The following is a 19,866-nucleotide window of genomic DNA, read 5'->3' as shown; positions in this document are numbered from 1 at the left end:
GTGGAAGCCTGTAAGTAGGAAGTGGAAACAACAGTGTTTCTCATTGTCTCACGCCCAGCCCTGTCTCATCTCCTGAATAAGGGGTATTTGGCCCCTTGCTGGTTTATAGGAAGAGAGCAGTACCAAACCCTTGGCAGAAACAGCAGGACAAAGTTCTGTTTCAAAAGCCTTATCTGAAGCGCTGCTGGCTATCTCTGGCCATCAAATGCGGCTGCTTGTTAGCTTTCCAGCTCCAGGGTTGCACTGGGCCCCGCCAGGAGGAACGGGCCCATGTAGGTGTTGGCTTATGGCATTTGCCAAACGAGTGCAGCTCCCCAAGCATGTAGGTTTGTGGCAGTGCAGTTTTGTGCTGGAAGAAATTGAGACCGACTCCAACTCTTCAGTCATTTCAGTCCTTTACTGACAGGTCCAAAGCCTTAAGGCAGTTTCACTAGATACAGGCTTCCACTAGATCCCTAGTAGAAGGTGCAGGCTTCAAATGCAAAGCAAGTGCACCTCACAGCTAGGGTTGCCAGACTCAATAGAGGACAGGACTTCTGTGCCTTTAATTGCCCTGCTCTCTTTTGACTCTGGAAACCTTAAAGAGAAACCAGCAGGCCCTTTGTTTAATTTCCAAGCAAAGGGTCTGCTGGTTTCTCTTTAAGGTTCCCAGGCTCAAAAGAGAGCAGGGCAATTAAAGGCACAGAAGTCCTGTCCTCTATTGAGTCTGGCAGCCCTACTCACAGCATACCTACAGCACAGAATCCAGTATCCATCTGGCAGAGCTTCCTTGCAGCAAAGCAAAGAGGCAATGTACAGCTCCCTCTTAATATACCCAAGAATGACCACACCCTTGGCCAGTTGCCAGGTCACAGTGACCTTCAAACACTAAATCACAAGACCTGCAAGATAAGGGAAGCACATGCACCAGATTTTCCATAACAGCAATTAAAGGAACCTCAACAGATGCATGGGAGACTGTTATCTGCCACCCCCACCCCCACCCCCATGGCATCCTGACGCTGGATACTGCATGTGGAAACACCACTGGTGTTAGTATTCAACCTGCAGTTTTTTCCCCATTGCTCATCTCATCTCAACCCCTCCAGCAGCAAAAATCAGCAGGTGGAGATCGGTGTACTCTTCAGCTGGCTTGTACTTTCCTAACTTCCTGTATACATTCTAGCTGTGCTTATATTGGCTTGGTTTAAAATGGTCTTCCAGCATTCTGATTTCTCCATCTTGTGCCTTCTTTGTCTCTTCCCTTTCATTTGATCCTTTCATTTTTGACAGGTTTTTCCCCTTTGAAATTAAATAAGATAGAGTTTAATTGCATGAATGCTTTGAAACATGCAGGCCACTAGAGCTGTAATTGGCAGTCCTCCTATGTTAAGTACCAATCATTCTATATCAAGTGGACTTGCTTTTGACACTTAAGTCAGTGGGCCTGAGTTAGTTTAAGTGAATTCATTTTAATAGTTGGTGCTTTGTGCCCTAGGTTTCTATTAACACATTTAGAGCATAAGAATCCCTCATACAAATTCCACTTGCCTTTTAAAATGTTTTGGGGAGTTATATATAAGCGACAGACAGTGGCATATCTTTTTGCCATGTGTTCCTATAGATAGATGGCTGTCAATCATCTACCTAATAACATCATGTGTGAATATGTGCACTGACTTTTAAGCACTGGACTTCTTCAGAAAACTCTTGTGTGAGGTGCCAAACAGAAGCTGATACAAAAAAGCAGGATGATATTACTAAGCATTGCAATAAAAAAAAAAAACCACACATGGTGAAAGGTGAGAATTATTTCGTAATCCACAGATGGGATCTTACTAACACCCACACTAGAAAGCTGTTTGTTCAGTGAAATGCTTGTGCAGGAAGAGGCAATTTGAAGATAGTTTCCCCCTCCTTTTTGAAAACGAAATCTCCAATAACCATTTGGACAGGTATTGGTCAGGATATCTGTCGAAGAAAAGAAGGCAACCAGTATCTAATGATGGGTGAATTCCGTTGATTTTGAAATCTCAAGTATGTGTGTTTTAAAGAACTCTTAGGGTTGTCTTTTCTCCAAGAATACTAAACTGACTTGTAATGTTGGTTTCACTTTATTAAACTGATATGTTTTTGTCTGTTTTTGATTAGCCAAGTGACAAATAAGCCATAACTATGGGGAAATAATGCAGAACCTGTAATAAAAGTTTTTTCACGTGATATTGGCCCTTACACAGGGAAGAGCTTCATCTGATAAGCTCATGGACTACAAAGCCTTTTAACCTCTTGGTAGCTTCCCTGGGCCTGCCCATCAATTTAAAGTTTCCCGCTGAAGCTGTTTACTTAGCACCGCTTGAGCAGTAAGTCATGTATACAACTTTAACTATGTTATTATTGATTTTTATTATTTTAGTTTATGATTTATTATCTGCCCTTCAGTGTAAAATGAAGGGCTAGTTACAATAACATAGTTGTATAATTTAAAATCAGATTAAAGTATTTAAATAAAAAAGCAATGCAATTTAAATAAGAACCAATGCAGTTTAAATCCAAGAATAGAGGTAGACATTAAAACACATCTCAGCTGTCAAAAGCTGAGGGTAAAGAGGTTCATCTTTAGTACCTGACCAAAGCATTACAGTGAAGATGGCCAGACACACCTCTGTGAGGAGGAAATTCCACAATTTAGCTGCTGCCAATTTAGGTGCTCTCAAGGGACCGCCACTCCCTGTAGTTCTTTGGGTGTTGAAACTATCTTAAAGCCCTCCTCTGTCAATCATAACACCAAAGAGGGTCTGCAGGGAAGGAAATGGTGCTTCAGATATTTGGGGCCTCTGTCATTTAAGGCTTTGAACACCTTGAATTGGGCCCAGAGACAAATTGGCAACCAATGCAACTCTTGTAATACGTGGGTTAAAAGAAGTTCAAAATGGAACCCTGGTCACTGCATTTTGGTCCACCTGAAGCTTCAGAGTGGTCTTCAGGGATAGCCTAATATAGAGGCAATAACACAATCAGAAATTTACCAGAGTAATTGAGTACAATGGCCAAGTCATATCTGTCCAAAAGGGACCATCACTGGTTATCCAGCTGGAGCTGGAAATAGACACTCCTAGCCATCAAGGACATCTGAGCCTCCAGTTGCAATACATGTTAAAATAATTACCTCTGTGTGTGCAGACCTTTGTTTTACATTCCAAGCTGTGGAAGAACTTTGAAAGAAATAATATTCTATTTAAACTGGCTTTACAAAGTAAGTAAGTTGTACTAGGTAATCGAGTTTCATCAGTGTCACAACAATTGATTTTTTATATAGGTTTTTCATATCTCGACACAGAGTTGAAAGTGTTGTGAAAGAAGCTAATAATTTTCATTGGTGTATATGTTCATATCTTTTGTTCACTGTTACCTCTGGTTAAACAGACTCTGCAGGTTTTGGATGTGTAAAACCTATGTATGAGAGGTAAACAGTGGATGAGTGTACACACTGTAAGGAGTGATACCTTTTTGAAAACTGCCTTCAGAGTTCGGGGGAAACAACACAGTTTTTGGTCTCCTTCTAAAGATTCTGACCTCACATTTGCTATAATATTTTGTATATGTAGCAACAAGTTATTGTATTCCTCAGAGGCCTGAGTTCATTGACTGAACTTTGGTTTTCCTTTGGGACACTATGTAAAACTGGCAGTTCTGTCCTGAAATAGACAGTTAAGGAATTGCTGTAGATATACTTGTGGGAACTTGCAAATCCCCTGTGCATTTTAAGAAGGAGGCTGTGAGGTTATGCTCGCTGTTACAAACCTCCCTGTCAGTTTTCACTGTTTTACAGCAGAGCAGTGTTACTTCACAAGGCGCCCCGTGTATCACTTCTTACAGCCTTTGTATCATACATCCTGGAAGAAACTTGCTGAGTAAATCATTTCCACTACAATGTGAAGAGTTTGTTTGGCATACAGTGCGGTTTTTGTTGAAAGAGGAAACCCCTTTGCATCCTGTGTAGTATTGTGAGCAATAACTCCGAAAAGAATCTGACAATTTCTGTTCCCATCAGTTTTGTAATTCAACGAAAGGTGGTGGAATGTGGAGAAGATATGTTTGGAGAGGGAAAAGTCTTAGCTGACTTCACGTTATTCTGAAAAAGTAAAGAACCACCTGCCACTAATTCAGGCATTAGATGCCCCAAATCTCCAATTATAATTACGTTACCTCCTTGTGAATCTACCTCATATAAGCCATAACCATTGGAATTGCCATGCCAGTGGTTGTGGTGCTGGACATCTAGGGGGTGTTGACCATATCGACAGGAATTATGGAAGGCATGAAAAGTAGAGGGGGAAGATTTGACTCTGCAGTATCTCCATCCCTCATAATGCCATATTCTTTTATTTTCTTTCAAATCTTTCCACAGGATTTGTATGTAAAGTTAGGATATCATAAACTGTAACAAGGGGTTAATGCAAGCTCAAACTCATTAAACTTTTCCAACTTTCTCGATTCAGAGACAGGACTGTGAGAAAATAGTTTAACCCCCCCCCCCGTTCTATTTCTATGGATTGTAACCAGCCCCAGTATATTTGTATTGGATTTAGTGTAATTTTACTTGATTTATCTCTGTTTTTAACCTGTACTGAATTTATCTAAATGGCGACAGGCACGAAATAGGTTGAATATGTGAATGAATGAATGGTTCCATCCTCATAAACCACTTTACAGAAGTAGTTTGCTCCTGCTCTAAAAATTAAATGGGCTGTCTTGAATCAAAGGCCTACAATAAAGTTCAGAGTATATATACTGTCTAGAGGATTGTGCCTGTTGTATATAACATGGCATCACTATTTGGGCTCTGAACATAAAACTCTAAATTAAAATTCAGAGTAGATAATATTTGCTGCATTTTAACGGGGCCTTTCACAACATTAACACTGCAGCCCACATAAGAGAAATTAGTTTTAAGAAAAGAATGGTAAATTCTGTTAAATACTATTTTAAATACTATTTTAAATTCTGTTAAATACTATTTTAGAACATTTACCCTTAGGTATGTTTTATAATGCTTACATAGTTTTATGTTCATAAGTTGTCTCTTTTACCTAAGAAATAATAATAATAACTTTTGTCTTTTAATAATTAAAAAAACCATTATAGACAGGAGGCAATTTATACAATCTTCAACTATTAAAGACACAACAGTGTTGTTAAAAAATGTTCAAAGCAATTGACTGCAAAGTTCTTGGGAATTGATTAAAAGATCCATTTGTCACTTGAAATGGGATATGGTTAATGGAAATGTATTTTTAAAATTGCTTCCCAAAGCATTTTTTCACTTTATACATTCAGAATAAGATAAAAAATGATCAGAGTCATAGCACTTTGAACGACATTGTTAGTCTGAAACAATTAGCTCAGGAATAAGATAAAAAGGAATTAATCTGTCATATCCACACAGCTACAGGGGAAACTAAATGGACATTTTGTTCGTTAGTTCAGCCCAAATGTGTAAAAGTAGTTTTGCTGGACTATTCCATTTAGAATCCCGGCTTCACTCACAGCAATAGGCAACATTTAACTTGTAAGTCAAGGAGCACTTTTTTTTTTATTAAAACGGCAGAAGTCGCATCTCTCCTTGGAGATTTACTTTTTTTCCTTTTCCCTCAGCAGTGCTGTTAAAACAGAAAATGATGTTACCAAAGTTTAATTTGAAACAAATGGCTCACTAACCATCAAATCTCATGTGTCTGAATAGTGTTTTTTTTTAAAAAAAAGCAGGTGCTGGCTGTTTTCCAGTTTTTGACAAATGTTGCACAAGTGCAGAATTCTTCCACTGTTCCTTCTGATATGATGCCTGTAATCTTTACCCTCAGTTGACTTGTGATTTCTGTTGTTTACCCAAATGAATGCTACTTTGCCTGAGAAATGAAAGAGAAAAGTAACTCTGGGGAATGGGGAGAGAGAATCAAAGACAATGCCATGACCTTAACATTTCCAAGGATACACAGGGCAGCGTTCAAAGTTTGCCAGGCACATTTTGTGCCTGGTTATTGACAACTTGTGACCAAGTGAAGATGCCCGGGCGCCAGGATGGCACTTGACGTCTCCACAATCTGGAGGCTCATGCCTGAGAATCTTTGGATCTTGCCTGTTTTCACACACCAACACATCCTTTAGAATTTTATCTGTGAATATTTTATCTGCACAATCAGAGCAAATTTCAGGAACCAAAAAGACCTATTGAAAAATAGGACTTGCAAGCCGGCTGGCCCTAAAATGGCAGCTAGACATTCCGTTTTGGCGACTACAACCTTGGTTCATGGAGCCATTTGGCACCTAGCTTATATAACTGAGTTTCTAACGCTGCAGGGTTAAAGCCTGCAGTCAGCTTTCGGGTAGCCATATTCCACCCAATATACAGACTGAACTGGAGTGACTTCCACAAATCCCAAGGTGTTTGCCTCATCCAGTCTTTAGTCCAAGAAAACACACTGTGTGTACCTGAAAAGTACCCCAATCTTGCCACCAGAAAAAAAGTTTCATGAAGGGGACTCTACACAGCAGATGTAGACAAGTGACTCCCTTAATATGAAACAGTTTGTGGAGGGAGTAAACCTTGCATCAGGTTGCCGCTTGTAATGCAGGACTAAAAAGTGCACACTGCCTGAGAGCTGACATAGCAATTCCTGGTATGGCAAGCCAGGATGGCCGATGCACTACACTGAGATAGTTACAATTCCTGTTTTGAGCAGGGCTACTCTAGAAGGAGGAGACACTGGTGGCGCTGTGGGTTAAACCACAGAGTCTAGGGCTTGCCGATCAGAAGGTTGGCGGTTTGAATCCCCACGACGGGGTGAGCTTCCGTTGCTCGGTCCCTGCTCCTGCCAACCTAGCAGTTTGAAAGCACATCAAAGTGCAAGTAGGTACACTCTGGCGGGAAGGTAAATGGCGTTTCCGTGCGCTGCTCTGGTTTGCCAGAAGCAGCTTAGTCATGCTGGCCACATGACCCAGAAGCTGTCTGCGGACAAATGCCAGCTCCCTCAGCCTTTAGAGCGAGACGAGCGCCACAACCCCAGAGTCGGTCACGACTGGACCTAATGGTCAGGGGTCCCTTTACCTTTACCTTACTCTAGAAGGCATCTTGAGGGGCAAATTAATGACAAGATCAGGAGGGATGAGCAGTTTAGGATGCAGTGGATCTCCAGTGCAGCCAATGTTAAATCCAGCTCAGCTGCACATAAGCCACAGAGGAGCTGGCATAATTTGCTCTTCTTGGCTGGGTTTAATTTGTCTGAATGGAAGCCAGTATAAGCCCCAAAAGAGGGTGTTCTGGGGGCAGGACCAGACTTGGGTTGCATCCTAAGCCCATTTAGCTTTTTCACATGGCCTGTTAACCCCACTTAGGACACTACGGTATTTTAAAGGCTTGGTTTCCCTCTACTGAGCGTAGTCAGAACAGCAGCATCCCTTCTGCTGAATGGGGTTTGGGGCTTAACTTACACTGGCTTGCTTTATACCAACTTCTTGTGTATAGGATTGCACCTTAAGAGAATTACTGTGAATAGTGCAGTCCACAAAGAAACGATAGATGCAGTTGGTGCTTCTGCTCCACAAGTAACAGTGATTTGCCGTACTATTCTCTGTTTGCTATTTTAACTTCTCCTGAAGCAAACATGACTTTCATCTCTGTTCCAGTCATATTGCCTTGCTTAAGTTTTTACCCTACCAAAAAAAAAAAAAAACCTGAGCTGCTACACCAGGAGTGAATAACCTTTTCCAGTGCAAGGGCCACATTCTCCCCTGGGCAACTTTCCAGGGCCACATAGCAGTGGTGGGCAGAGCCAGACAGAAAAGTGGATGGAACAATCAATGCCTGTTTTATTTTATCTTTGCACAATAGGCTACTTTCTGCACAAACTCTACCTTCCCTCTATTCTCCATCCAGGCAAACAAGGGGAGGCATTTTCAGCGTTCAAGAACATATTCTACCCAGGTAAAAACACTGAAGGAGGGCTGGTTGGAGAGGGGTATGTGGCCCATGGAGAATGCTGAAGGCCAGTTATAGAAGCCCGGAGGGGTGTATTTGCCTTCCAGGCCTGAGTTTCCCCACTTCTGTACTTAACAGATTTGCGAAAATCAAGTAGCAGCTATATGGGTGGAGCCATATAGCACGAAGATATAGCACGAATGAGTGTGTTGTGTCTCATTTCTATATCCAGTTTTCGATTTGAATAATGTTGGCCATTTGACTGTAGGTGGAAACAAAACATTAGGAAGATCACTCTTTGCTTCAGCAGAGAATTTGCCAGCCCTCTTGGAGTTAAATTTTCCACATTTTACTACACATTATGTAGGTAATTGCTCTCATAACTTTCCTTGTTCTGGTTTTCTGAAGAGGTGACATGCATTTTCATCCCCACATCAAGCTGGAAAGTCACCTTTTCGGATTTTATCTGCTGAATAATTAACCTTTTATGCCAAAAAGATTAATGATTTGCATCTGTTTCAAATCAAAATGGTATTGTAAGCATTTCAGAGGGGAAATGGAATTTTGCTTCCAGGCTCACTGTTAATGTCTGGTAGAGTTTAACATATATCTAAAAAATGAATTGTCCACATTTCTAAACCATTTCATATGCATTTGCATTTGAAGGTTGAATGCATTTTTGACAAATAAGGCAACGGCAAAGAAAACAACATTGCATATGGTTAATTCTGAGTCCAACTTATGCAACATCTGTCATAAACTACATTTAAATATATCAGAAGAAGTGTGCATTCACACAAAAGCTCATACCAACAACAAACTTAGTTGGTCTCTAAGGTGCTACTAGAATGATTTTTTTTTTATTTTGTCACATTTAAATGTGGAAAGGCAAATATCATTACGTACCTGTGGAAGTTCAGGGGTATTTTCTCAGGCTAGCCTCACTCCCTAAGATTTCTGTGATGATAAAATGGAGAAACACACACACACTTGATTAATTCCAATGCTGACACCTTTTCTAACCAAAATGATTTGTTTAATTAATTAATTTAAATATTTATAGCTCAGATTTAATCTAAAGAGCTCAGGGCAGGGAACAATAGCTTCATTTAAAAAAAGCAATGTTGCAGAAGAAAAATCACATAAGGAAAGACAAATCAAGGGTTCAGCTATGTATTGCCCTGCATTCAAAGATCACAGGGCAGTTCAGAACATAAAATTACAAAATAAGAACACAAAATAAATTACCAAAAATCAAACAAAAGGAACCCCCTTTAAACACATTTAAAAGGTTGTAGATTGTTTAATCGGTCATAGCCCTGGTTATAAAGCCCTGGTTTTCACCTGGCACCTTCATAAGTGCAGGGGCAACAGAGTTTCGGGGTGCAAGTGTAGAGTCAGTGAATGTTAGAAATTAATTTAGCTGATTTGGGGAGTATTGAAGGGAAGATGCCAGGCCAGTGGGAAAATGCAGGCTAAGCTTCCTTTCCAGGCCAGGGCCATTAACATGACAAAAGAAATATGGAGCAAGGACTGAAGGTGGACAGGATTTAGTTTTGGATTGAAGGCTGCAACTCATAAAAATCCAGAACTCAGTGAGCTGGGTTATACGAGATTTTGTGTGTGTTTGTACCTTCACACAAACAGGTTAAAAAGAGAACTGGTGGGAATACGGTAATGTAATGTAAGTAATTTCACTTCAGCCATTACTGCACGCTGGACATACTAAAAGCACCCATGCTCAACTCTATTCTCTCAATTAGCCCAGTTACACATAGACTGTTGTAAGTTTGAAAAAAAAATTATATGTTGTTTCACTAATTAATTTCACAAATTTTATACTATTCATCAAGAAAACATCTGCTCAGTTTCCTAATTAGGTGTTAATGGGGAAAACAAACAAGTGGATGGATCTGTAGGCACAAGAACTGTCAAGGTTGATCTGTATTTTTCAGTGTTCTGCTGTTTAGCAAGTTTTTAAAAAAATGCAAGGATTGAATCACATGTATAAAATTTGTATCCATATGCCTATTAACAGTGCTTTGGAGATAACCACTGGCTAGAGTGGTCACGCGCTCTGCCCCGGCGGCCTGCTGCAGGTCTCCTTATACAAGGGGGCATCTTATAGTTGGAAAAATATGGTAGATATACCGTAGATTAGATAGGTAGATAGGTAGATAGATAGGTAGATATAATGAAACAAAAATCACATGAGAGGTTGTTTACTACTGTTTTATTTAGGAAACAATGCAATTTTGTTTTGATTTCACCAATACAAAATTAAATTATTGCAGATGGTTACATTGCACTCTGTTTTAAAGTGCAATGAACATTTGATTAAGGCTGTAATCCTATGCATATTTTTATTTCTCGTTGTCAACAACAGAAAATTTTGCAACAGAGATTACTTGTAAAATTATGGTGTGATCAATTCTTGTTATGTAGCAGCAAGAATTAGTAAGGAAGATTCCTTGAATCCAATTTTTTTATTATAAATGTGTACTTTCTCAATAAAACATAGAAACTGAAATATAAAATAGCCCAATATTAGAAATAATCTATACATTAATGCCACATCAGTGTGCCACCCACCTCAGTGCTTGGCAAGAGGCCTCCTCACCAGCACTGGCAGAGGAAGAGGAGTGCGGGGGGAGTGCACCGCCCCCGGAAGCGTGATCCCCGTGGGGTGCCATTGTGGCTGCCCCCCACTTGCACTGAGCGCCACGTCCCCACAGGCGGCATGCCATGCCCCCAGGATGTACTCCAGCCACGCCCCCGCCTGCTCTTCGCCCCCCAGTGCTGGAACATGAAGCTCCGCCACTGCTCACTAGTACAGAGAGCTGAGTAATAGGATGCCTCTGCTGAATCCAAACATCCCACAGCCTGGAACGATTGTTCTGCTATTGTAAGAAAATGCAAAATTAAGCAGTACCAGCCTTTAACACTGCAGTCCAGCATTATATAGTAAAAAGAACCAAGACTTCTGCAAAATTAAAACAGAAGTCAAGCCCTGTTAACGGCCTTGAGAAATGTAGAAATGTGAAAATATATTCTAAATTGGGTTCAAATCTGCTCGTTTAATATTTTGTGGTTGAAGAAATAGAGAAGAAATTGAGTATATATTTTTTTTAAAAAAAACCCCCACCATTATTGGATTTGCACTCTGTGAGTGCCATGTCCAATTAACAAATGTTTTATGGGACTGGCTGTAGAGGAAACATCTTTACCTCTCACTGCCTCAGGGTGCAGGTCAGAGCTAAAGTTGCTTGCTCTTCCCTAAGCGCAGGAATTGGTTGCTGACCTTGAGCCAGACATCTTGGAGAGTGAAGTCAAATGGGCCTTAGAAAGCACTGCTAATAACAAGGCCAGTGGAAGTGATGATATTCCAGCTGAACTATTTAAAATTTTAAAAGATGATGCTGTTAAGGTGCTACACCCAATATGCCAGCAAGTTTGGAAAACTCAGCAATGGCCAGAGGATTGGAGAAGATCAGTCTACATCCCAATTCCAAAGAAGGGCAGTGCCAAAGAATGCTCCAACTACCGCACAATTGCGCTCATTTCACACGCTAGCAAGGTTATGCTTAAAATTCTACAAGGCAGGCTTAGGCAGTATGTGGACCGAGAACTCCCAGAAGTGCAAGCTGGATTTCGAAAGGGCAGAGGAACCAGAGACCAAATAGCAAACATGCGCTGGATTATGGAGAAAGCTAGAGAGTTCCAGAAAAACGTCTACTTCTGCTTCATTGACTATGCAAAAGCCTTCGACTGTGTCGACCACAGCAAACTATGGCAAGTTCTTAAAGAAATGGGAGTGCCTGATCACCTCATCTGTCTCCTGAGAAATCTCTATGTGGGACAAGAAGCTACAGTTAGAACTGGATATGGAACAACTGATTGGTTCAAAATTGGGAAAGGAGTACGACAAGGTTGTATATTGTCTCCCTGCTTATTTAACTTATATGCAGAATTCATCATGCGAAAGGCTGGACTAGATGAATCCCAAGCCGGAATTAAGATTGCCGGAAGAAATATCAACAACCTCAGATATGCAGATGACACAACCTTGATGGCAGAAAGCGAGGAGGAATTAAAGAACCTTTTAATGAGGGTGAAAGAGGAGAGCGCAAAATATGGTCTGAAGCTCAACATCAAAAAAACCAAGATCATGGCCACTGGTCCCATCACCTCCTGGCAAATAGAAGGGGAAGAAATGGAGGCAGTGAGAGATTTTACTTTCTTGGGCTCCTTGATCACTGCAGATGGTGACAGCAGTCACGAAATTAAAAGACGCCTGCTTCTTGGGAGAAAAGCAATGACAAACCTAGACAGCATCTTAAAAAGCAGAGACATCACTTTGCCGACAAAGGTCCGTATAGTTAAAGCTATGGTTTTCCCAGTAGTGATGTATGGAAGTGAGAGCTGGACCATAAAGAAGGCTGATCGTCGAAGAATTGATGCTTTTGAATTATGGTGCTGGAGGAGACTCTTGAGAGTCCCATGGACTGCTAGAAGATCAAACCTATCCATTCTTAAGGAAATCAGCCCTGAGTGCTCCCTGGAAGGACAGATCGTGAAGCTGAGGCTCCAATACTTTGGCCACCTCATGAGAAGAGAAGAATCCTTGGAAAAGACCCTGATGTTGGGAAAGATGGAGGGCACTAGGAGAAGGGGACGACAGAGGACGAGATGGTTGGACAGTGTTCTCGAAGCTACGAACATGAGTTTGACCAAACTGCGGGAGGCAGTGCAAGACAGGAGTGCCTGGCGTGCTATGGTCCATGGGGTCACGAAGAGTCGGACACGACTAAACGACTAAACAACAACAAGCGCAGGAATTACTCAGATTTGCATTCCTACCTTTTGGCCACCTAAAATGTCCTAATCTTCTGCTATGAATATGAAGTAGTCTTGCTTCATAAGCTTACCTACTTTGACTAAGAATTAGAAGGATACCTTCAGTAGCACCTTAAAGACCAACTAAGTTTTTATTTTGGTATGAGCTTTCGTGTGCATGCACAATTGTGCATGCACACGAAAGCTCATACCAAAATAAAAACTTAGTTGGTCTTTAAGGTGCTACTGAAGGAATTTTTTTTATTTTGCTTCGACTCAGACCTACCTGTAATTAGAAGGATAGTTTAGGAATTTGAATTTACTGTAAGTAGAAGGTTTTGTGACACAAATGGGATTGTCAATGAGATAAATTGCAAAAAGTGCAAAGGAAACAAGTGGGAGCTGTTACGTTGTAAGAACTACTTTGCTCTCAGTTAATGATGAAGATGATATTGAAGAATAGTCTCATTAAAGGGTGGTTAATTTAAGTGAACACGGCAAATTGGACATTTTAATCTCTGAAGCTAAATGTTACCATGTTAATCTCTGTCCAAACTGTTTGAACGGTGTTGCGACAATTGTTCCAATACTAAAGTTTTGAGATACAGTATTCATTTTAAAACTTAGTTACCTAAATAATATCGCTAAACCCTGTTTTAAAAAGAAAAAATGCCAGAACAAGCTGTCCCAAGGTTTGAGGAACCACATACAGACATAAATTTTGTGGAAAAGCCAGGGAGGAATGATGGAAAGCTATGTTTGCACCTCAACACATTTCTTCCTTGTTATACTCCCTGTTCAGGGAGGTGTTTTTTAATGTTTAATAGATTATTGTGTTTTATTTTTCTGTTGGAAGCCGCCCAGAGTGGCTGGGGAGACCCGGCCAGATGGGCGGGGTATAAATAATAATATATTATTATTATTATTATTATTATTATTATTATTATTATTATACTGCTCTTTGTGCTGTATCTGTTTTCTTGAGTGGGGTGCTATGTATCATTTACTGCAACTCTTTGCTTATGCGTGCAGTTCATCCAAGCTGTAGTGGATTATTTGCAGGCACAGCCTTTCTCATCTTGTTATGTTCAAATTTCACTCAGTTTGTATGCTGTGGTTGATTCAGAATCTATACCTGGGTGTCAGAAGTCACTGCTTGTCACAGTTCCTTGAGTTGGTTTGATCCAATTTTCCTGGAAGGCCTTCACAGTGCACTGGGAATTTCACTGATTTTGCAGCTAGTATATTTTGAAATAATGTTGGTTATTTGTTAAGCACTAAACTTTCCTTAATGTATTGTTTAATAGTTGGAAGCTTTAGGCTACTTGTTAGCCACCTACATCTGATTAAGACAGTTAAGCAGTTTCACATAGAACTAGGGTTGCCAGACTCAATAGAAGACAGGACTTCTGTGCCTTTAATTGCCCTGCTCTCTTTTGAGTCTGGAAACCTTAAAGAGAAACCAGCAGACCCTTTGCTTGGAAATTAAACAAAGGGCCTGCTGGTTTCTCTTTAAGGTTTCCAGACTCAAAAGAGAGCAGGGCAATTAAAGGCACAGAAGTCCTGCCCTCTATTGAGTCTGGCAATCCTACTCAGAACTGTTTTAGTGTGTGCAATTCTTGTTCCATAGTAGCAAGAATTAGTAAGTAAGGATCTCTTCATTCCAATTTCAGTTTTTTTATTATAAATGTATGCTTTTTCAGTAAAGCATAGACATCAAAATATAAAATAGACTAAGATAATAAATAATAGTTACAATACATTTCTTGTAAAATCTTTACACCTTAGGATTTCAGCAGGGTAGCATCTCTAGGAGAAAGTAATCTTGCCTACCCCTGTTCCAGCTGGAGAGTTTACAGACAAGAAGCTTAAGATGGCAGAAAGCAAATTTGTTTAGAACTTAGAGCATATTTGTGCAATTTCTAAAGATTGCATCATGTTGAACTAATCTTTAACATAAACGAAGAATCCCATAAATTTGGGCTTATATTCTTATTATTCTGTTATGTAAATGTTCTCATATAATTAGAAGATGATTGGACACGGACACATATGTTTCTTATAGATAAGTGCTACATTTGTGTATTTCATTTTCTAGATAAGAATTGGCAGGTCTTAACGCAGAGCTACTATCTTACCCTAACATGGGAGTGTAAATGTTACAGCTTTTAACTGATAAACAAAACTCCAAGTAAACCTCTGACTTTGAGTGACAGTTTTACAAATCAACTTTCTCCCTGATTGACATGATCTTGTTTATATAGTTACCCAGAAGACATCATTAACATGAACTGCTTTTGTGTCTTCCCTTAACACAAAAGCAATAAGAAAGACCTTTAAATTTGTAATTATTTTCATATAGATCGTGTCAACTTGCCTTCTGCTTGCCATTTCCTTACAAGATACTGTACCTTGTATCACTGATGGAGATGAATCAGCAATTTCTCCAGTGTCTCTTCTCATCCCATCTCATCCAGAAGTGCTAAAGCAACTGATTTTGCTAATAGAAAGCAGGTGCCCCCCCCCATGTTACAATAGTTCCATGCCTAACTGATCCATGTCCTGTGGTTCATTCAAAAAGTGCTGATTATGACCTACAGACCCACTTGGGATCTGAAAAACTGTCTTCTGATTCTACCACCATATGAGCCTGCCCACGGTTTAAATATCTTAATCATCAACTGAGTTCTTGTGGACATTGTAAATATGCTGCAATTTGTTCAGATAGAATTAGTTTTTATTAGTATGATTGATTTACCTGGCTTCTTCGTTTCTGATATTCTGTATTTTAGTTTTAGTTTTACTGTTAGATGCCTTGTGGACCTTTGGGTGAAAAGGCAGGGTATAAATTTAAGAAATACATAATTAGAAACTGTTTCAAATAACCAGAAATCTACTTGTTTTCCATTGTTAGCTTTTTTTCTAGCTTACATAATGATATAACTTTATAGTTTAATAAAGGGCAATTAAAGATAATTGGAAAAGCAATCAAATTTTGAACTTCTTTCTGTTGTTAACAGATACCATAAATATTTCATTAATTTACATTAGTTTGTTTTTAGTTTTGTGCTACATTTTACATACTGTGAATTAACCTTTCTGTTCTCCTATTTCTTGGCAAAGCAATACTAATAATACCAGTCGGTGATTTTCTTTTTCTGTAGCTGCATGAAAATAATTTCCCAGGCCCACTTGTAAATTACTAGGTTACACACGGGCAAAATTTGTAAAGGCAGTGAGGAAGTTTGGCAAGATGTGTTAATGACTACTAGGCAGGTCAGTTAGATTATAATTAACTGAAATCAGTTGCTATAGAAGCTGTAAAGGCTTTTATATTCATCTACTTATTTTTTAAAGATGAACATTTTATCTACTTTTGAAACTGTGTTTTAAAAACCTTATTCAAGCATATGAGCTTGAAGAAAGATAGCATACCAGCTCCTATAGGAAATGGCTTTTGATACACACACCCATATTCTGCCCATAAACTATGAAACCAAATTACATAGCAACTGCAGTTCTTATCGGATCTAATCCCATTGCCATACTACTTCAAATTGACTAGATGGCAGTGGCACCAGTCCAATACCAAGTTACATGCTGAAAATCCTAATGAACCTTTGAGTGTGGTTACTGAAATTTGTGACGTGTGGCATGCTAGTGCCTCATTTTTGGCTCTTCTTATATCCACTTCTCCTATAATCTAACAATTTGCCCTAAGTGATTAGTCATCAAGTGAAGTAATATGGAGTCAAATGTGTGTGTGTGTGTGTGTGTGTGTGTGTCACACTTGTTCTAGAAAAGCACCAAAAAGCTGTTGTTGCTTTAGAGATGTGAAGAATTGTGGGTGAAATCATATGCGTATGGTGCTATATTATTCCTACTAGGTATGGATTCTTTCCCATAACTGTATGCAAGCAAACAACCTTGGGATTCATCTGCTTATGAATATATCTAATTTAATGCATATTTTAATTTATTGACTTTCAGAACATTCTTATGCTTGGATCTTCAATGAATATCCATCATTTGTACAAGAAGACAGTCGTCGATTTGTTTCTCAGGAAACTGGGCATCTCTACATAGCCAAAGTAGAGCCATCTGATGTAGGAAATTATACATGTGTTGTGACAAGTACCGTAACAAATGCCAAAGTTCTTGGCTCGCCAACACCTTTAGTGCTGCGTACTGATGGTATGTTTCTGCTTATATAATGTAGCAACTAACAGTTGCTTAGTGTGATAATAGTTTCTAATTCATTGGAGTACACACTTCTTTCAATGCATAATTTATCTCTAACAAAAATATTTATGTTGTCTTTGCTTTGCTAGTTATGGTTCGTGTACTTTCTTTTAGTGCCCCATTTTTGGGGTGTAATGTCATCATGTAGGATACTGTTAAGCGGTGATTCTGATGCAGTACTGTATATTGAAAGAACCCAAAGATAAGAGTGGCTACTAGGAATTGTCAACCAAATGACAGTTGTAAACCAAAAGACTACCAGGGAAGCTAAAAGAAATAATAAACAATCAATCCCTTCCTTAAAATATCCAAAGAAGCCTTATTGCATAGTTGTTCCCTGGGGCTCAAAGATACAAGCCTCCTTCCCTAATCACTCTTTTCCTTTTCTGGAATAACAGGAGTAATGGGGGAATACGAACCCAAAATAGAAGTTCAGTTTCCTGAATCACTTCCAGCTGCTAAAGGTTCGATAGTAAAACTGGAATGCTTTGCCCTTGGAAAGTAAGTTTGTATTCATGTTTATCCATATTGCAATAGCTGGAAACAGAAAAGTTACGTTGTATGTTAAATGGATGACGTGAGATCATTTTAAATATGCCATAATTTTTACAGTGGTACCTCGGTTTATGAACACAATTGGTTCCGGAAGTCTGTTCATAAACTGAAGCGTTCATAAACTGAAGCGAACTTTCCCATTGAAAGTAATGGAAAATGAATTAATCCGTTCCAGACAGTCCGCAGAGTACTTAAACTGAAGCGTTCATAAACTGAAGCGAACTTTCCCATTGAAAGTAATGGAAAGTGGATTAATCCGTTCCAGACGGGTCTGCAGAGTACTTAAACTGAAGCGTTCATAAACTGAAGCATGGGTGTAATTGGTTCCGGAAGTCTGTTCATAAACTGAAGCGTTCATAAACTGAAGCGAACTTTCTCATTGAAAGTAATGGAAAATGAATTAATCTGTTCCAGATGGGTCCGCGGCGTTCATAAACCGAAAATTCATAAACCGAGGTGTTCATAAACCGAGGTTCCACTGTAGTTGCAATAGTTACATTCTTTGTGTCCAGTTATAAACTAAACAACTTATCACTATTATTGCACATGTGATACATTAATAAGATTTTTCTTGCTGCCTTGTGTAAAACAAATAAGTACATACTTTGCCTCCTCCCCATTCTATCCTCACCTGTGAAGTAAGTTATACTGAGAGTGAATGACTGGCTCAAGGTCATCCTGTGAGTTTCATGTCTGAGTGGGGATTGAACCATGGTCTCCCATGTCCTGCTACAGCACTAACCACTATCCCACATTGATTCTAAGGTGGTATGACTGTTCACAAAAACACATGTTTGACAACCTCCTGAGCTAGGATTATAGTTATAGTGAACTATGGGAGTCTGCAGGATTTGGGCTAAATTTCACTTTGACCCATGGATTCCCCCCCCCCCCATCTGATTTTCGTGATGATGGAATTAGAACTGAAATTAGAATACCTCTTGAGAATTTCCAGAGACCTAAAGACTAAAACAATAACACATATTTATGCTTTCGGACCTAGAGTGTCTGTCATTCCTCCCTAGGATTAATGTATCCATCCAACCGCAATGAAGTCTTGGCTCACTTGACTATGTCTCAATCTTAGATAATGACTGAGTATCAAGTTCTAGATTCCCAGTCAATAAACGTGTAACAGGTACTCTAGAATAAATTATCACAGTGGTGTGTTGGTGTTGTTTCAAAGTACAAAATATTGTTAATTCCTTTGTATGCTGCAATATTTTGTTTCATTTTTAATCAGGTTTTTTTTTTAAAAAAAAAAAAACTTCAAAAGCCTTAATTGCATTTGGTTTCTGCAGCCCAGTACCTCGGATTAACTGGAGAAGAGCTGATGGGATGCCATTTCCAAGCAAAGTAATGTTGAGGAAATCCAATGGCATGATTGAAATTCCAAATTTCCAACAAGAAGATGCTGGTCTCTATGAGTGCATTACGGAGAACTCTAGAGGGAAAAATGTTGCCAGGGGGCGCTTGACATATTACGGTAAGAAACCTTTTGGGTTGGTTTTTTTTTTTAGAAAAAATGTTGAAATAGCTTCAACTTAACATGGCAAATGCCCGATTTTAATGTGATGCAGTTGTATAAATATTAAGTCAGAACAAAGCCCAGCTGCATTCAGTGGGACTTCAGTGTAGAGATGCCGCTGCCTCCTTCAAATGCATGAAGGGTTATCTTTAGTTTTATTATAAATGCCCATTCTCCCAGTTTAGTGAGAGCCATTTGGGGACTCCTTCTATCCCTTTCAGTTTTAACCACCCTTAGGAATTTGGTATGTTCAGCAAACTTGGCCTCCTCACTGTTAACCTGTGCTGCTTTGGGAAGAAGGGTAGGATATAAATTGAAATGACAGTGATAATGGTGATGATTTTAGATCATTTATTTACTTTAAAAGCACTGGTTCAAGCACAGCCTCCACTGATTACAGCCTTCCATTGTTCCCCAGTCTTCGTGTTCTTCCACCAGTTTCTAATCCATAAGAAAACCTCCCCTCTTATCGCAAGACTACGTTTGCTCAGGAACTTTGGTAGTTTAAAAGTACCACTTTCATCTATGTTCTGAACATCCTTCTGGAGGCACAGGTTTCCAGGAGTACTTTTTATCCACATTTTCTGGCTCACCAGCCACTTCCCTGCCTAGAGGAAAAGGACATCCCATGGTAGCCTCCTACCGGTAACTAAACTATGGGCTGCCATTGCAGGTTTGTTCTATTGGGAATGCAGCAGCCAAATTGACCTATGGTACTAATCAGAGCACATTTCTGGTACTGATCGGAGAA

The 19,866-nt window shown here is 39.5% G+C and overlaps 1 protein-coding gene across 1 annotated transcript in view; it reads left to right on the top strand.

The window, feature by feature from the left end:
* CNTN3 (contactin 3) overlaps nt 1-19,866 on the top strand; it is a 187,487-nt gene that overhangs the window by 101,899 nt on the left and 65,722 nt on the right. Inside the window, exons 4-6 of the mRNA XM_035106611.2 lie at nt 16,781-16,984; nt 17,431-17,533; nt 18,889-19,073. Coding sequence (XP_034962502.2) covers nt 16,781-16,984; nt 17,431-17,533; nt 18,889-19,073 — 492 coding nt within the window. The remainder of the gene's footprint in view (nt 1-16,780; nt 16,985-17,430; nt 17,534-18,888; nt 19,074-19,866) is intronic.

The sequence above is a fragment of the Zootoca vivipara genome, chromosome 2 (genome assembly GCF_963506605.1).
Source record: "Zootoca vivipara chromosome 2, rZooViv1.1, whole genome shotgun sequence".
Lineage (NCBI taxonomy): Eukaryota > Metazoa > Chordata > Lepidosauria > Squamata > Lacertidae > Zootoca > Zootoca vivipara.
Note: the sequence above shows the minus strand (reverse complement) of the source record. Positions and strands in the feature narration are given on the sequence as shown.